The sequence below is a fragment of the Alosa alosa genome, chromosome 15 (assembly GCF_017589495.1).
Source record: "Alosa alosa isolate M-15738 ecotype Scorff River chromosome 15, AALO_Geno_1.1, whole genome shotgun sequence".
In the NCBI taxonomy this organism is placed as follows: domain Eukaryota; kingdom Metazoa; phylum Chordata; class Actinopteri; order Clupeiformes; family Clupeidae; genus Alosa; species Alosa alosa.
In genome coordinates this window covers 22,308,966-22,326,208 of record NC_063203.1, presented here as the reverse complement: position 1 = coordinate 22,326,208, position 17,243 = coordinate 22,308,966, and the positions used below count along the sequence as shown (strand labels likewise).

Here is a 17,243-nt window from a genome sequence, read left to right as displayed (position 1 = left end):
GTATAAATTAAATATAAGTATGTGTAGTGTATTAGCAGTAACCTTATAAGAGCAGAATAAATATGGCTATGTAATATGAACAATGTATAAACAACACAGATTTGTGCAATGTAGTGGCAGTACTATTATAGTAGTAATAAGAACAATATAGATATACGCAGTGTACTGTATTAACAGAATATATTACAGAAAAACTGAATAAATATGGATATTTAGCATGAACCATATAAACAGATATGTACAGTATGTACAGTTATGTGCAGTGTGGTAACAGTTGTGGAGTTGTGCAGTTGTGGGGGTGGCTGGGGGATGTCCGCCTCCTTGTTGTCCCTGTCAAGGCTGCCATGGTCGTGGACACCTCAACAGGCACAGGCAAGGAGGCATCAGGCGGGGCAAGGGGTGATGGGAGCTTAGTTTGTTGGATGTCACCGCGATGCAGAGCTAGAGTTTAGTAGGGTGACAGTCGCAGGAAAGAAGCTTCCTCTGAACCTGCTGGTTCGGGTGTGGAGAGACCTGTAACGCCTCCCTGAGGGGAGTGGGGTGAACAGTCTGTGGCTGGGGTGAGAACAGTCTTCGATGATGATGAATACTCAACCTACAAGGATACAAGGATACAAGGAAGTTTATTGTCACATGCATATAGTTACTGGAAGTAAGAAATGCAGTGAAAATTATGTCTGGTGTCAGCCTATTTGTGCATAGTAGGGAATCCTGTCTGGAAGGGAAGAGGCTAAACTTTCAAATGTTTTGATTTTGGACTGCAATACCGATTTTAAACGCCAGTGGTGGTTCTTAGGTAAAGCACCCTTAAAAGGGTTGGTCTTTTCTGTTTTAAAGAAATCAGTTATTAATGTCACTTGGCAATGAGACAACTTTGTTGAATTGCTCAAATTATTATAGTTTGAGCGTTGTGTTGTTTGCCTCTTGAACCTCGGTATATTCAATGTGATCCCCACTTCCACTTAAGAAAAACACAGCTTTCCATTATGTGCTCTGGTTGCAGTCAGAATGCGATGTCATCCCTGTGCTAATACTTATGTAGGATACAGTATGCCCATCAGTTTTATTCCATTTATTACAATTTCTCAGTGTTTGTTAACAACAATTTCAAACATGAAATCATGTCCTGTCCTAATTTATTTTCCAGGTATTGGAGCACATAATCAATGTCGGAACATCCTTCCTTGAACTCTGTGATGCTGGTCATGTTCTTTTCAAAGACTGGGAGATGACAGCCTACTGTAAGCGTGAGCGGGAATCCAAAATCTGGGTGAACTTTGGAATCACCAACGTGAAAATCAAAGGACAAAGACCTCTGCTAAAGGAGCTGAAGGGACTCTGTGACAGCATGAAGTGTTGCCTCTCAGAGTGGCTGAAGTATGTGGAGACAAAAAGGAATAAATACTATTCCCTGAATTGTTTCACAGCAAAGCAGCTGATGAATCTGTGCTGCTCAATGGCAGAAGTACAACACAAACACGAAATTAGTGCTAGTTTGCTCAACATGTTGTCCGTCATGAAAGAGGACATCACAGACGAAGATGTAAAGGATGCTCTTAACGATGCACTCCAGACCCCAGTTGAAGACAGTGGAACACAAGGTTCAGCCCTGCTCAAAAAGTTCCTTTACATTTATCCAGATCACTTAGAATATTTCATAGGGTTTGGACTTCCTGAGAAAGTGGGCAAGGCAGGAATAATGTATTGTGAACAGCAAGCACACGAGGGAGGGAGAAGTCCAGAAGACATTGATGAATATAGAGATTTTGTGATGGAACATATTGATGAGCATCAAGATGATGATGATTGGGTCCGAGAATGGAGTGAAAAATATGAGAAAGCAAAAGATGATGTGCTTGGTAGTCAAATGAAATTCAAAGGGGGGCACTCCTCTGATCAAATGTCATCTTTTGCAATGACACAGGATGAGATTTCAACAATGTTTGAAAACTTAAACCACACGGATGATAAGATTGTGATGCTTTGGAAGACATACCACAACAAACTTTCAGGACTTGTGTCAGATAAATTTGTGGATTTAGATGTGTTGGGAGAAACCATACAGCATATAGCTAATTCTTCAACAGCCGTTGTACAACGAAAACTACCGTTTGGCTTGGAAGCTGGAAAACCAAATCTCATCTCCTGTAAATATGTTGAAATGGCACCACTTTGTCTGTCAGTGTACAAAGATGAAGAACAGCCTCTGCCAAGCTATGACGAGATCCTGATCTGCACACCTGAGACAACAGCAGAGGAGGTTGAGCTGATCCTCAGAAGAGCTCTCCAGTCTGGCAACATACATGAGAAGATCTACAGTTTGCTGAATGCAGACAAACTCAATCATGAGGTCTCAAGAAAACTGGAGTCCACATACTACAAACTATCGAAAACGCAAGATAGTGCAGCCACAGAAAATTACAGGTTGATCATTTGTTGTGATTCAAAAGCCAGTCATAGTTATGTTGCTACTGCCTTTGACAATTTCAAAAGAACACTTTCGGAGAACCCACGCCGAAATCAAGAGATTAAACTGTACCTTAAGGCTCAACACAAATTGCCCTCTGGGGCTGAAAAGGGATTTGGAAAATTACACCGCTTTCAGCTCTTTCCACAAAGGACCAAACTTGTCTTCTCAGAGCATGCTGGCATGGGTAAGACGTTTGCTCAATAGCTCTAAGCAAAATATTTGTTTTTCACTGTGCAACAGTGCTGTAGTACTGGAAACTGCCTGTTGGTCTCGAGCCCACTTTTACGCAGTCTCGGTCTTGTCCCGGAATCAACTGTACTTTGACTTGGTCTTGTCTCTGTCTTAAATATAGAAAATTTGTGGGTTTTTTTATGTCAAAGTTTTTTGCAAGACCACTCATCACAAAGCTTTAAGTATTACTATGGTTGGATGTATAATGTGCTTCTTCCAATGCAACCAATAAGATGCATTTCATTTAAAAAAAAAACAAAAAAACATTTGTATCTTTTCTTTGTTGCTCGAACTCTCTACATCCACCAGCTCACACACACACACATACAAAATCCCTGAGACTGGTGATCCGAAAATGACTTCCCAGCTTTTTTTTTCAGTTTTCTGAGCTTCCAGCTAAAACAGAAAATTGTAAACTGGAAGAAACATTATCCAAACATTTATTTTGCCAACATAGGAAAAAAATGAAACTTTTGATATTTTTAGTACATTTTCCAGATGTTTGTGTGTGATAAGAAACTTTAAGTGTTACACAAACCCATGCTCTTTACCCTTTTGGGAAATTTTGTGTTATCTGTGACCAGTAATTACATCTAGACAATATGAGAAATGTTCACATTTATAGTGAATTAACTTCTTCATTAATGTTTTCCAAGGAAAATCACTTTACGTGAAAAGTCTTGTGAATGCAATGAAAGAACTGAAAGAGGAAGACTTCACCCATGAAACCATCAGACTTACTGAATCACAGCTGAGACCAGAACACATTATCCAGAAGTTTCAGATATATGAGGACAAGCCCACTGACACAGTGCCAAGGATATTCCACTTTGATGTTCCCCCTGTGGTAAGTCTGCTGTTAACAGTATTGTTTTTGTTTTGTTTGATTTTTAGATGCTTATTTTATTCTGAAGGTTCTTTTACAGATGGGTGACAACCAGGGTAGGAATTTAATGACGGCCACGATGGCCATGGCCGTCGTTGCCCCTTGCGTTGGCCGTGATGCCCCTTTGAAAATCAGAGGTTTATAGGCCACTGTGGCCTTGGTGCCCCCTTCTTTCAATATTCTGGTTTGCGTCCAACTAATAGTCTATTTTATTAGCCTATGGCCTGTCAAAATAATCTTAGCATTCACAGCGCAAATTAATTTAGTCTTTTACGCAGTGGAGAAAGTGACAGTGCACGGCAAGAAAGGAAGTGCGTCCAAATTCACCCATTCTTCTCAGTTGAACTACTCGCGAAGCAGCCTACTCATCATACAGACATCACAAGTATCACATCACATGAAAGAGCTTTTTCTCAGCTTTTAAACGATGAGTCTCTAATTGCTGTGGTGAACGGTTCACGAGACAAGTAAATAATATTATTAAATGGAATCATAAATTCTAGGTTCTGCACCTATCTCCCTACCCATTCATCTCGGTGGAATACTTCACGAACCCTTCGTTCAACACATGACAAACCACATATCAAAATAAACCGCAGACCTTACCGAACACAAAGGTGTAAAGCAGTCCCTTGTACAGTTAGCCGTTCCAGAGTAATCCGGTTTTGAATTTGCAGCAAATTTTGACATGCATGTTACCAAATTTGGGCTTTAAGTTTCACAATGTGTTTACATTTGATGATTTCATAACAGGCCAAATACAAAATAAATGTTACAAATATCGGCTAGATATCGGTATATATTAACCCAATAACTTTCAGTGTCCCGTCGGCTTGGGACGGTTACCCCCCTCCCCCACCTCACCCCAACATTCTAAATCAATTGTATGCACCATATTGCTATGTAGCATAGTAATGTTATACACCATTTCAAAGCTTTGACTCAAAAATGACAACTTTTTTCATGTACAATCTGTATAGTACTTTACATTCTCAGATTAATTTTATTATGTCTCAATTAAATTTGATCCAAAATGCCCCCCGCTTTTTGGTGCTACCCTGACTTCTGGCTGCAGTGTAGCTGCAGCAAAATAAGTAGATGCAACATATTGGGTACTGAAATATTCACAAGAATCCATAGAAATTGAATCTTCATGTTGTATTATCAAATATTAGTTGTACAGATGTATAGTCTATCTTATACACACTCATTGAACCAACAAAGTAAGTGCAAAAATAGAGACTTTTTTGTAATTATTCCATATTTTGTGTAGTCAGTCTATATCAGAACACCTGGCATACAATCTAAATAGTCCACAAGAAACCTCAAAGTTGAGACCAGGATTATGCTTCTACACAAAGGGGTTCATGTGCAGTAAGCATTTGATTGTCAGTATGCATTTTGGATAACAAAAAGTCCTATGGGGAGTATCCATAGGCATTTTACAAAACACATGGGCATACCTTGGCAAATAATAGTCTAAAGCACTCATATTTTCATTCTATATTGATCTACGTTTGCACACAGCTTCACAAGACCTGGTGCTAGGGCTCAGTTGTGTTTCTAAGGGATATCAAGTGAGGGCTGAAATGTGGTCAGTTCAGAGATGCTTTTAATCCGGCAGAAAGAAAAAAATATATTCTAGCCTCTGTAGCTCTTTGTCAGTACATCACACAGTTATTTTGACTGTTTCCTACGAAAACTACAGGTTCTCAGCTTTCTATAGAGGTCCAGCATTTGATGGTTGACCCCAAAAGAGGTGGGAACAATGCCCTTGTAAATAGGCACAGTGCAATTTCAGGCAAAAACTTGAAATTTTTACTGAGATCAATAATCAGAGGATGCAGCTGACTAAGAGTTTGTGAAAGTAGCCTTAATGATCACAAAATGCTAAGCATACATCTAGGCTATTTGAGTTTCTTACAGCTGAGCTGTGCTTAAATTGTTCAATTCATGATTTCATAACAGGCCAAATATAAAATAAATGGGTAACACTGTTACAGTGTACCTACCTAATTAGGTACAGTGGTACAACCTGTGTAACAACATGTACTATCAGGTACTATCATTGTACTTGCATTATGTATTTGGTGGGAACCTACATATAGTTGTTACATTGTAATACTGAGTGCTTTTACAAAACTTTGCCAATTTGCCTAAATTTTCATCAGAGGCAAAGAGCTGACCTGAGACCTGCTGGATGGGGTAAATCTGGTCATGATAGATTTGATATACAAAGCATTCTTAGCTCCAGTCAAGGCCTCATTGTCTTCAGTGCATGTAACAGCTGTGCTGCTACAACCTTGTTACTTTGTAGATTATCAAATCTATCATGACCTAGGAGCAGCGGGCTCATCAGGATCACACCTGGAGCAGTTTCCAGCCCTTGATCTAACACCCAGGGAGCAGTTGGGGGTTAAGTGCCTTGCTTCCTAACCAGTAGGCCACGGATGTCTTACATATAAGAGTCATGTCATAGAGGTCAACAACAATGAAAAAACTGCAGCTCGAGCTCTGTCCGAGTGGATGACATCACATGCTCTAATCGCACATGTGGAAATACCCTTTGCAAATAATGGTTATGTAATAAAGGGATGTAGTTCAATGCACAGATTGCAGACTGACTCTCTTTAACAGTAGCTGTGTTTCCATTACAGATTTGCGCAAAATAAAGCGATATTTGTCAAAACAAGACAAAGCAGAATTGCAAATGTTTCCATTAAGCAAAACCGGTATACTTGGCAGCGATGTGTGACAATTTTGAGAGGACATAGCCCACATTTAACATTATAAATGCTTGCATTTGTTTGTGAATATCTTCATGAACTTATGTCTCTACAGTACACACTGTAAACACATGACAAAACACTCCCAAAATTCCCTGTTATTCGTCACCCCTGCTGCTAGTTCATCTGTCACAATCGCCAGTGACCTCACATTGCCCTTAGTGATTGAAAGGTTATCTTGTTTCTTCTCTTCAAACATGGTTTTATCTACACTGCAAACACAACATTGCCTATTTATATCACTCGGCATGTTGGCGTTAATCCAAAGAGGCATTCACAGCTCTCAATGATAGGAATTCCTCTCAAACGGAAATAAGGGAGAATTTGAATGTTGCATTTGAATGATTTTTTTTTTTATTATTATTATTATTATTATTATTATTATTATTATTATTATTATATTATTATTATTATTGTACTTCCAGGTATCCAAGGGTCTTTACTCATTCCTGCTCCAGCTGTTTGTATTGAGATGCTTTCAGAGCCCAGACGGATCCATGTGGAGGTGCAACAACTCCCATGTGTACTTGGTGGAATACACAAGACGAACAAATAGAGAATGTGATAGACATAACTCTGAGGTATAGTAATGCAGTAAATTAGTGACTTAATAAGGGATGTAATACAATGAAAATGCAATAGTCATCATCACTCATTTTAGAAAATCAATCTCGCATTTTATTCAGTGGGTGTAGTTGTTTTCCATATTTTGTTTGCTTTTTGTTTAATCACGTACTGTAGGATAAATTATTATATTTGGCCTATGCTCACTGATCTGCAAGGTAATATTTGTTTGAAGAAATATGTTATACTCCATCCAACCAATAGTATTTGTTTATCACACAGATTCCCACCAAAATGGAAGAGGCATTTCTGGAAATGTTCCCAAATGTCAAATGCCTGTCACCAGAGGAGACACAGAAGTACCTGTCTGAAGGAGGATCATCTGATGAGGAGTATCAGTTAATGGATCAGGCAGAATTTTCCAGTGAAGCCTTTCAGCGGACATACCAATACTTCAAAAGATATGAACAGAACCAGCTTGAGAATTTTTCATTTGAACGTTTTTCATGTGAGGATACCCCTAAGGAGTGGTTACAATGCCTTATGCGTTACTGTGACAACAGAACACCCTCATGGGGAGAACTCAGAAACTTCACACACTTCCTCAATATGCAGTTAAAGAAATGTGAGCAATCAATCTTCTGCAGTGACATCTTAAGTCAAGACCTTACTGGCTTCAAGAAATTTGTTGTGAAATTCATGATAACAATGTCCAAGGATTTCTCCATGCGATCACTAATGATAAGTGATGAAAGTACTGAGAAAGAAATGAACACAGATGAAGATGTTGATCTACAAGATTTCCAACTCAGAAGACGTTGGGAACAACAAGCTCACCCCTACATCATGTTTAATGCTGACAACAATTCCATGACATTTCTGGGGTTCCACATTCATAACTTGAATGCCATCGATTCTCGTACTGGAGAGATTGTAGAACAGAAGGTGATTGACAGAGTGCTTTTTCACCAGTTGAGGACACAAAGGGTTCCATTTAATATAGAGTTTGAGATACTTCCACGGAAAGAACAGCTGGACATCATAAGTAGAGTTCTAGGCGTCATCAACGTCACAGATCCAGATGACACCTATCAGCTGACACTTGACAATGTGATGAAAATCCTTGCCATTCATCTGCGATTTGAGTCTGACATCCCTGTCATCATCATGGGTGAAACTGGATGTGGGAAAACTCGACTGGTGCAGTTCATGTGTGATCTGCTGAGGTCTGGGAAAGAGGGCAAAAATATGATTGTGGTGAGGGTTCATGGAGGCACAACATCAGAAACAATTTACAAAAAAGTTAAAGAGGCTGTTGAGATTTCAAAACGGAATGAGGCTCTAGCAATGGACACTGTTCTGTTTTTTGATGAGGCAAACACAACAGAAGCTGTGAATGCAATCAAGGAAGTTATCTGTGACAAATCTGTGAATGGAGAACCAATTGATGCACGTCGTCTAAAAATCATTGCGGCATGCAATCCCTATAGGAAGCACTCACAGGAAGCCATTGAACAACTGGAGAAAGCTGGCCTCGGGTACCAAGTAAAGTCTGAGAATACAGAAGAGAAACTAGGACAAATTCCAATGAGGCAGCTGGTCTACAGAGTTCAGCCTTTACCTCCAAGTCTTTCACCACTTGTCTGGGACTTTGGAAAATTAAATGAGAAGACACAAGAGCTGTACATCCAACAGATGGTTAAAACATTCTTCCAAAAAGAAAAACTTCCAAAAGAGCATGAGTCCCTATTCACAAAGGTTATCTCTGCTTCTCAGATGCACATGGCTGGTTTAACTGATGAATGTAGGATGGTCAGTCTGAGAGACATTGAGCGCTGCATGAAAACAGTCATGTGGTTTTATCAGCAAAAGGTCACATTATTCCCTGAAATGGACAAACATAGTAATAGTACCAATATAGGTGTACATGAGTTGGTTCGATCCCTCATCCTTGCAATCGGAGTTTGCTACATGGCATCTCTTGAAAATCGTGATGCATATCTGGAAAAGGTTGCCGAGGAATTACTATTGAATTCTGAGGCTATCAGCACTGAGATAGAGTCATGCAAAAAAGTGTTCATTGACCATGTTGACTGTCCAGGTTCTGTGGCAAAGAATGATGCCCTGAAGGAAAATGTGTTCATGATGGTTGTTTGCATGAATTTGAGAATTCCATTATTCCTTGTTGGTAAACCAGGGAGTTCCAAATCGTTATCCAAGACTATTGCTGCCCATGCAATGCAGGGGAAAAGCTCCCAAAGTGAACTCTTCAAAGGCTTCAAAAAAGCCCAGCTTGCTTCCTTTCAGTGCAGCCCTCACTCTTCCCCCGATGGTATCATCTCTGTGTTCAGACAGTGTACACAGTTTCAGAGGGAGAAGAATCTAGATGAATATGTCTCTGTGGTGGTCCTTGATGAAATTGGACTGGCAGAAGACTCCCCAAAGATGCCTTTGAAAACACTGCACCCACTTTTGGAATTTGGTTGCATTGATGATGAGCAACCTGAAGACTTCAAAAAGGTTGCATTCATTGGGATTTCCAACTGGTCACTGGATCCAGCAAAGATGAACAGAGGTATTCTGGTCCTGAGAACATCTCCAGAGTTTGAAGAGTTGGAGAACACAGCTCTTGCTATATGTCCCCATGATGAAAAGCACATACTCCCTGAAATTAAGATACTCATTTCTTCACTTACTGAGTTTTACCAAAAGGTGCTTTGTGAACAGGAACAGTTCGGTGAATTCTTTGGACTCAGGGACTTTTACAGTCTCGTTAAGCTAATTGTGTCATATGCCATAGAAACAAATGGAAGACCTTCAAATGAGGAGCTTACCAAAGCTGTTCAGCGGAATTTTGGTGGATTTGATTCCATTGATATTCTTAAAATATTCGGGGATGTTTTTGGTCAGAAAACAGAAAAATGTGACACAATTTCTTTGCTTAGAGAAAACCTGACGATATGCACATCAGGTTTTACATCCAGGTATCTTCTCTTACCAACAACAAACCATGCAGCACTACAAATTCTGAAACTGCAGGGAATTATCAATGAAGAAAGCACTGAGGTCATCTTTGGATCTGGATTCCCACATGATGAAGAGTATTCCCAGGTGTGTCGCATTGTAAACAGAGTGAAGACATGCATGGAGACAGGGAGAGCAGTCATACTGCTGAATATTCAGAGTCTCTATGAGAGTCTCTACGATGCCCTGAATCAATGCTATGTGAAGTTAGGGGGCAGTTACTATGTAGATCTTGGGCTTGGGTCCCATCGTGTGAAGTGTAGAGTAAAAGATGAGTTCCGACTCATTGTCATTGAAGAGAAGAGCACAGTATATAAACAGTTCCCTACTCCACTTCTGAACCGTCTGGAGAAACACTGTGTGGAGATCAGCAATATCCTCCCACCCTATGCGAAGGAAATGCAGAATGAACTGGAGAACTGGTTGAAGACACTTGTGACAACTGACATGTATCAATCGGAAGAAGTGGCAGACATCTCGAGGAAAAAGCATGACTGCATTATAGGATACACCGAAGACACGTGTGCATCTGTGCTATTACAGTGTTGTCCAGACATTGTTTCCAGACATCAGGAACGGCATGATTCAGACAGAACTGATGAACTGGATGATTCTGACGGAAAAGAAATTCTTGACTTGGCCAAGGAAAAGCTACTTCAGTGTGCAACTCCTGATTCAGTGTTGAAAGCATCAAAGTATACTTGTGCAATTCATGACATCTTGCTTGAGGTATATTTTGTCAAACAGCCTCATGGGAATATGATAAAGACCCTGATGAAATACAGAGAATACCCCAAAGGACTTAATATTGAGGTTAGTGCACTGCATACTGTATGCAACCAAGCAGCCTCACATAATTATCATCACAATAGTAAATAATGACTCCACAATACAACATTATTTTACTAATTGGTTACAGGTGTCCACATTTTCCCGTCTCCTGAATAAAAGAGATCTGGAGCAAATCAACAACCAACTCAACATTGGAGAAAATGACTCTTGCCTCTACCTGCTCAATGAGTTTTACACAGAGCAGTCATTTACTCAGACACTGAGGTAATTCCCTGTTAAGTAGATTTAGCATACAGATATGCAATTGCATCACCTATCATCACAGCCAAGTAAAATTCTTTATTTAATATATATTTCTTTATTTATGTTTGTAGAGACTTCCTTGTAGCTGATACAGGAGCACGCAAGCTGGTACTATTGCAGTCTTACTTTGAATGTGCAAAACAAAGTCAGCGCATTCTATTTTGTGTAAGGTAGGATGATCCTTTGTCACACAGAGGTAGTAAAATGTTCTGTAGGACTCCCTTGTGATAAACCTTTTCATATTCATGAAATAACAAAAGTGGCAGGGACTTTACATTTACGTCAAAACGTGCTCTCACATCAACAACGCCGTTATCCACTCTAACATGATCACTCAAGCAAGAAAAAGGATGCTTTGAAAACACCTGTTTCGCTGGGGGTAGCAACAGGACAACAGTAGCCTACAGAGACTGATAGGTCCGGTGGCATGAGATGGACCTCGCTGCAAAACACTAGGGGTGAAGCTGGATCTAAACCCAACTCCTGCTATATCCACACTTGCACCCTATCGTACATTGACGTGATCCTGTAGGTGGCGTTAATGCACCAAAGGGCGCCTAATCTGCCAGTATAGTATATATATATATATATATATATATATATATATATATATATATATATATATATATATATATATATATATACTATAGTATAGATATTTGACTGATGTTAGTTCATCGCCTAAACAACAAAAGCATATTCCTTGTGCAGAACAAGCCTTGAGAAGAAGGCTATTTAGGCTACAAAGGCAAAGTAAAATATAAATATTTTGCAACTCCAGGTAGAGCTCTAAAGTTGCCAAAAATACCTGAAACTTATTGCCTTAAATTCTATAATGTTGGTTTGGCATTTCATTGATTCACTAATCTGCCAACTTTTTAATTGAAATATTTTTAAAAAATACATTCATAGCACAAATGGATGCATGTGAATTATTTATATTAATTAATCACAGAGTATGTAATTCATTAGATTTTTTTTAATGGCTTGGCAGCCCTAATTGGAACCTTTGACTGACAATCGCTTTGTCCAGTCAGAATCCCAGAAATTGGTAATAAAATAAATTATAAAAAATAACAAAACAAAATATCACCCCACACTTCACAGATTATGATTATTATGACCGGACCTAGATCCAGCTCCACCCCTTGGATCCTGTTTTCTGCAGCGAGACCTACTTGTGTGGCAGGGCTAATGTTGTGCGGCTATTCAACTACGGGATATTTTACTGAAAGCAGCACACTTACTGTTCTTCTTAAATTTTCTTATTCCCGACTCCCTAATTTTTGGCCAGCTCTAGCGCCTAGACCCTCTGAGACAGAGACACCGTTCCAACTTTAAAACGTCCGGTCAGTACCGGTGTAAGTTGCTGGCGAAGATGACGTCAAGTGATCGTGTCGTTCGTCCGCCATATTGGATGTAACACAAAGCTAAACTAAATGTTCACAGGTCACAAATTTGGTCCGAACGCCACGAAACTTGACGTACATCCTTGGACCAAGCCTCACAAAAGTTACCAGAAGGATTTTTGATTTTCGAAAGCGTTTGCCCGTCACAGCCAAACGAAATTGACGGCGAAGCTCCGAAACAGGAAGTCGTCCATATCTCAGGAACTGTCACTGTCACTATCACTGTCACATATCGATACCAAATTTTGTATATGAACTCGGGACTCCAATGTGAGGGTGCACAAGCTAAAAAAAAAGAAAACTTTCCAAAAGTTTACATCATTTGGCTTGGTATCTGTCATCCTTCACCTTTGCTACTATAATTCTGCCACAATGCCTTCCCAGTGTACACAGTGTCTCTGTCCAGCCTTGCCACGCTCATCAATTCATTGCTCTGCCATGGGTGTTTATGGACATCAAGGAGAACATTAGCTATATATAGCTAACATAGTACAGTTATTTTCACATTGATGGTATTCAAATCAAATTTTTCATTATTGTTAAATGTCATGATGGGAGAGTATTATTAAAAATGTTACAAGTATGCAAATTCATATGTTTACGGGCAATTAGGTTTTACAGTGTTGTTTTGTTGTAAAGACATGCAAGGCATTCTGGGCCATGTAATAAACAGTGGTCGGCAGTGGTCGTTCCATACATATTAATATGAATAGGTGTTTCTGTAAACCTAGGGACAATAAACAGCCATTGGAAATGTTATTTCTTGTTTATTCTAATTGCAAACCACATAAATCCATTCGTAATCACACGTACACATTTAATACACACTGAAAGACTCTCATTTGTTTATTTGATGTTGCCTAGCAACCCTGGGTGCAGTGGTGCAGCCTTGGCCCTAGTTCACGTTTTGAGTTTGTGGCCAAACAAGTGCCCAAAATATCGGTTTCCATGTGTATGTGCTGGATGGTGTGCGTCCTTTATTTAAGTGTTTTATAGAGTTACAGACATATGAGTCATGTTCTAGTGGTCAACATAAATGTGCCCCTTCTGTTATTAAAATGCTAAGCGGAGATTTAGCATGCTAAGCAGAGATTCAGCATCATTCATTTCTTGTGTGAATAGGGAGGAGATGTATGTTGCTATGTATGGGATTTGTGTTGCTTAGCGTAATGCCATGGTCATTTGATATGAGATGCTTGCACTTGTAACTTCATCACTCGTAACTTAGGACTCCTATTTTTTTTACTAAGAGTAAAGTTAATTCACGAAGCATTTTAGCCCTAAAAGTAAGCAACTAAGCAAAATAAAGCAACTTTATTCAGGATTTCCAATCTTTCCCCTTAATTCCAATTTCCCCCCTCAGACATAATATAACTCACCTGAGAAGCATGATGAAGGACACACCTGAGTTTGATGTTGTTCTTATCACAAGATTACCAAGAATTTCAGGAGGATGTGGCTACATTGCTTCTTTTGGAGGTGATCCATTCAACATATTTTGTGATGTTTCTACATATTTTTGTTTTATTATTAATATTAATGGTTTGAAAGTAATGTAATAGAATATTTAAAATAATAATTCAATCTCAAGCAATTTAGAATATTTTAATCATGTGAGTCTGTGGTAAGTGTGTAATTGTGGTGTTGTTAAGGCTGTAAAAATTCCTCTTTAGATGATTGGACGTCACTGCACCTCGATGAGCTTATTCCAACCTTTGGATTTCCTGGTGACATATACCAGCTACAGAGTATGACCGTCTCAGAGATTCTACAGAAGAGTTCTGCCTCTTGCTTTGGTAATACCCACTGTACATTCAGTAAAAAGTATGGAGATACAGTATCTATTCATTCATGATAGCAATATGATACACTGACAAGCGGGCTAGCTATATTTATTGATACCCAAAAGGAAATTGTTGTATTACGGCAGCAACTGTTAAAACAAAGAAAAACACATATAACACACACAAACAGATATCAAATCAAATTTGTATTTGTCACATACAAATTATGCAAAGTGCAATATGTAGTGAAACGCTTACCATAGTCACCTGACTCCAATGATAATAGATAGATAGATAGATAGATAGATAGATAGATACTTTATTGATCCCTAGGGGAAATTCAAGGTCACAGTAGCATACAGACAACATACACACACACATTCACTAACAGCAGAAAAAGTAATTAAAAGTATATAATATAAAAAACACAACTAAGCAATAAGGACTGTAGAAGATAAAGTATATACTAAATATACTAAAATACAAAATAAAATATACTAAATATATACTATAATATACTAAATAAAACTTAATCTAAATCAATTCTAAAAAACACTATCCACATAGTGGGTGATTAATCAATCAGCAATGACTGAAGCAGGGATTGAGCCTGTGGTCCTCTGTGCATAAAGTAAGGTAAGGTGCTCTTTGTGAATGAGTGTCATGGTGATGGTGCAAATGAGTAAGTCAAATAGTGCAACAGTGTGAGAATAAAGTCTATATATCTATATATAAATAACTATATTAAGAAAAGTATAAGTGTGGTCACAGTTCGGCTGTGGCATGGAGGGAGGGGTTGTGCATATATGTGCTAGTAAAGCACGCAAACAGTGAGGCAGAAGACAATGGTAAAGTGGCTAGTGGACAGACAGTTCAAGACATGGAGGTGGTGAAGAGGCAGACAGACTATGCGGAGAAGTCTATTTCTCCTCTTCCCTTAAGTGATGCATTGAACAGTTCAATGGCCCTGGGGATGAATGACTTCCTCAGTCTGTCTGTTGTGCAAGGCAGTGAGCGAAGTCTCCAGCTGATCAGGCTCTTCTGCTTAACAATAGTGCTGTGGAGTGGATGACACTCAGGGCCAGATGTACTAACACTTTTGCGCCCACTTCAGGTATATTTATTTCGCAATGTGCGTGTAAAATCATTGCGAGGTATGTACAAACAGGCCGCAATTATGTAAAAGCGCAAACTGCCTGTCGAGGGAGCTGAAAGTGGCAGATTGCGTTTGTCATGTCATGCATATGCATTCATGGGAGGATCCAGGGGAAAGTGGGAGTTTAGCGTAAAAAGTCTTCCATAGCCTACGTGCACAAGCAGTTTGAGTAGAACTACTGATCTTCATTATCTCCCTGCTTGTTTACATCTTATCATGTATGGTATTATTTCATGATCGCTAAACATTTGATTCTTTTTAATGTTGTCATCAGTTAACTTCATTGAACTGCGCTTGTATGTAGGCGCTGCCATTAAGTTGTGGACGTTCGTAAATTGCGTTTATGGGCGGAGAAAGGCAGATACAGGCGCAGTTTACACTAAGGATTGAACGATTAATAAATACAACGGAAACTTGGGTCTGACAGCGTTCGCAATCTGCGGTGGGGTACCTGGGGTCTGAGCATACCTAAGACGAGTCGCTCCATTGTCTTCATTACATGTGATGTTAGAGCGGCAGGTCTTTAGTCATTAAGCTCACTAGGATGTGGCTTTTTAGGGACAGGGGTGAGACATGATGTCTTCCACAGTGTTGGAACTTGTCCAAGGCGTAGACTTAGATTGAAGATGTGCTTCAGTGGCTCCCCCAGCTCAGCAGCACAGGCCTTGAGTAGCCTTGGACACAGTTTGTCAGGCCCTGCTGCCTTACTCGTGTTCAGTTTAGCGCTCACTTGTTTTCCTGTGATGATGTTTTATTTAGTATAATTTGTATTTTAGTACAGTAAGGGGAGGGGTGCATCTGGGATCTGTGTGTCTGATGGCTGTTGACTGAGGTCGTTGTCGCCTCATTGTTCGTGATCGCCGTGTGGAAGAGGGGTGCAATATCCACTGATGGTGGGGGTACGATAGCCTGTGATGGTGGAGGTGAGTGTTGCACTGGTATTGTGGGGGTGGGGGCTTGGGGATGACCACCTCCTTGATGTCCCTGTCAAGGCTGCCAGAGTCGTGGACGCCTCAGCAGGCACAGGCAAGGAGGTGTCAGGCGGGGGCAGGGCGTGAGGTGGTGATGGTTTAGGTCGTATAGTAATGATACAATGCAATATATAAAACCCAATAAATATATAAAACATACAACATAAATATACAATATGGTATTAACATGTTTACACAATGTCAACAAATATGCCTATACATTGTTTTGGGACATAAACTACAGGTAAAATAAGGTATTATCAGTGATTCTGCTCCAAAGGGTTCATGGTGAATTGCTACACTGCAACAAAAAAAATTAAATCCAACCAAGTATCAACAAATCTATTTGCTATTGTTTCAGCATAAATCCAGCAAACAATTTTCGGTTCAAGGAACGTTCCGCGGAAGGATGCGGAACGTTCGTTTACATCTTAAAACCAGGCAATGCATAATTTTGCCTATGTACTCTTTAATAGGATAACTGTTCAGTGCTTGAGAGCCACGTCGAATTTACGAAAGGTAGGCTGGTCAGATTTGTACTCCTAAGTTCACATGTTCATCACAAAACTCCCCCAAACAGCTAGGACTAATCTAAACACAATCTAAACAGGCTATGCAGTTGTGAACTTGGGATATAAATCTGACGGCACACTGTTATAATAATAATAATAATAATAATTATATTATTATTATAATAATAATAATAGATTGTTTTTATAGCACTGTTGGATTGACTTTGTTTACTTCTGTTGTTAATATGATCAAAACATAAGATGACGTTTCACAGGCAAATCAAATAACCAATCGGACGAGAGCCCTTCTAGCCAATCAGAGGCGAAAAAGGCAGTACCTTGCCTTACCATCCTG

General features: G+C 39.5%; 1 protein-coding gene across 1 annotated transcript in view; it reads left to right on the top strand.

Annotated features, from left to right (window-relative positions):
• LOC125307901 (E3 ubiquitin-protein ligase rnf213-alpha-like) overlaps positions 1 to 17,243 on the top strand; it is a 104,156-nt gene that overhangs the window by 60,006 nt on the left and 26,907 nt on the right. Inside the window, exons 32-39 of the mRNA XM_048264032.1 lie at positions 1,148 to 2,654; positions 3,358 to 3,548; positions 6,799 to 6,954; positions 7,220 to 10,774; positions 10,881 to 11,017; positions 11,128 to 11,226; positions 13,829 to 13,944; positions 14,139 to 14,261. Coding sequence (XP_048119989.1) covers positions 1,148 to 2,654; positions 3,358 to 3,548; positions 6,799 to 6,954; positions 7,220 to 10,774; positions 10,881 to 11,017; positions 11,128 to 11,226; positions 13,829 to 13,944; positions 14,139 to 14,261 — 5,884 coding nt within the window. The remainder of the gene's footprint in view (positions 1 to 1,147; positions 2,655 to 3,357; positions 3,549 to 6,798; positions 6,955 to 7,219; positions 10,775 to 10,880; positions 11,018 to 11,127; positions 11,227 to 13,828; positions 13,945 to 14,138; positions 14,262 to 17,243) is intronic.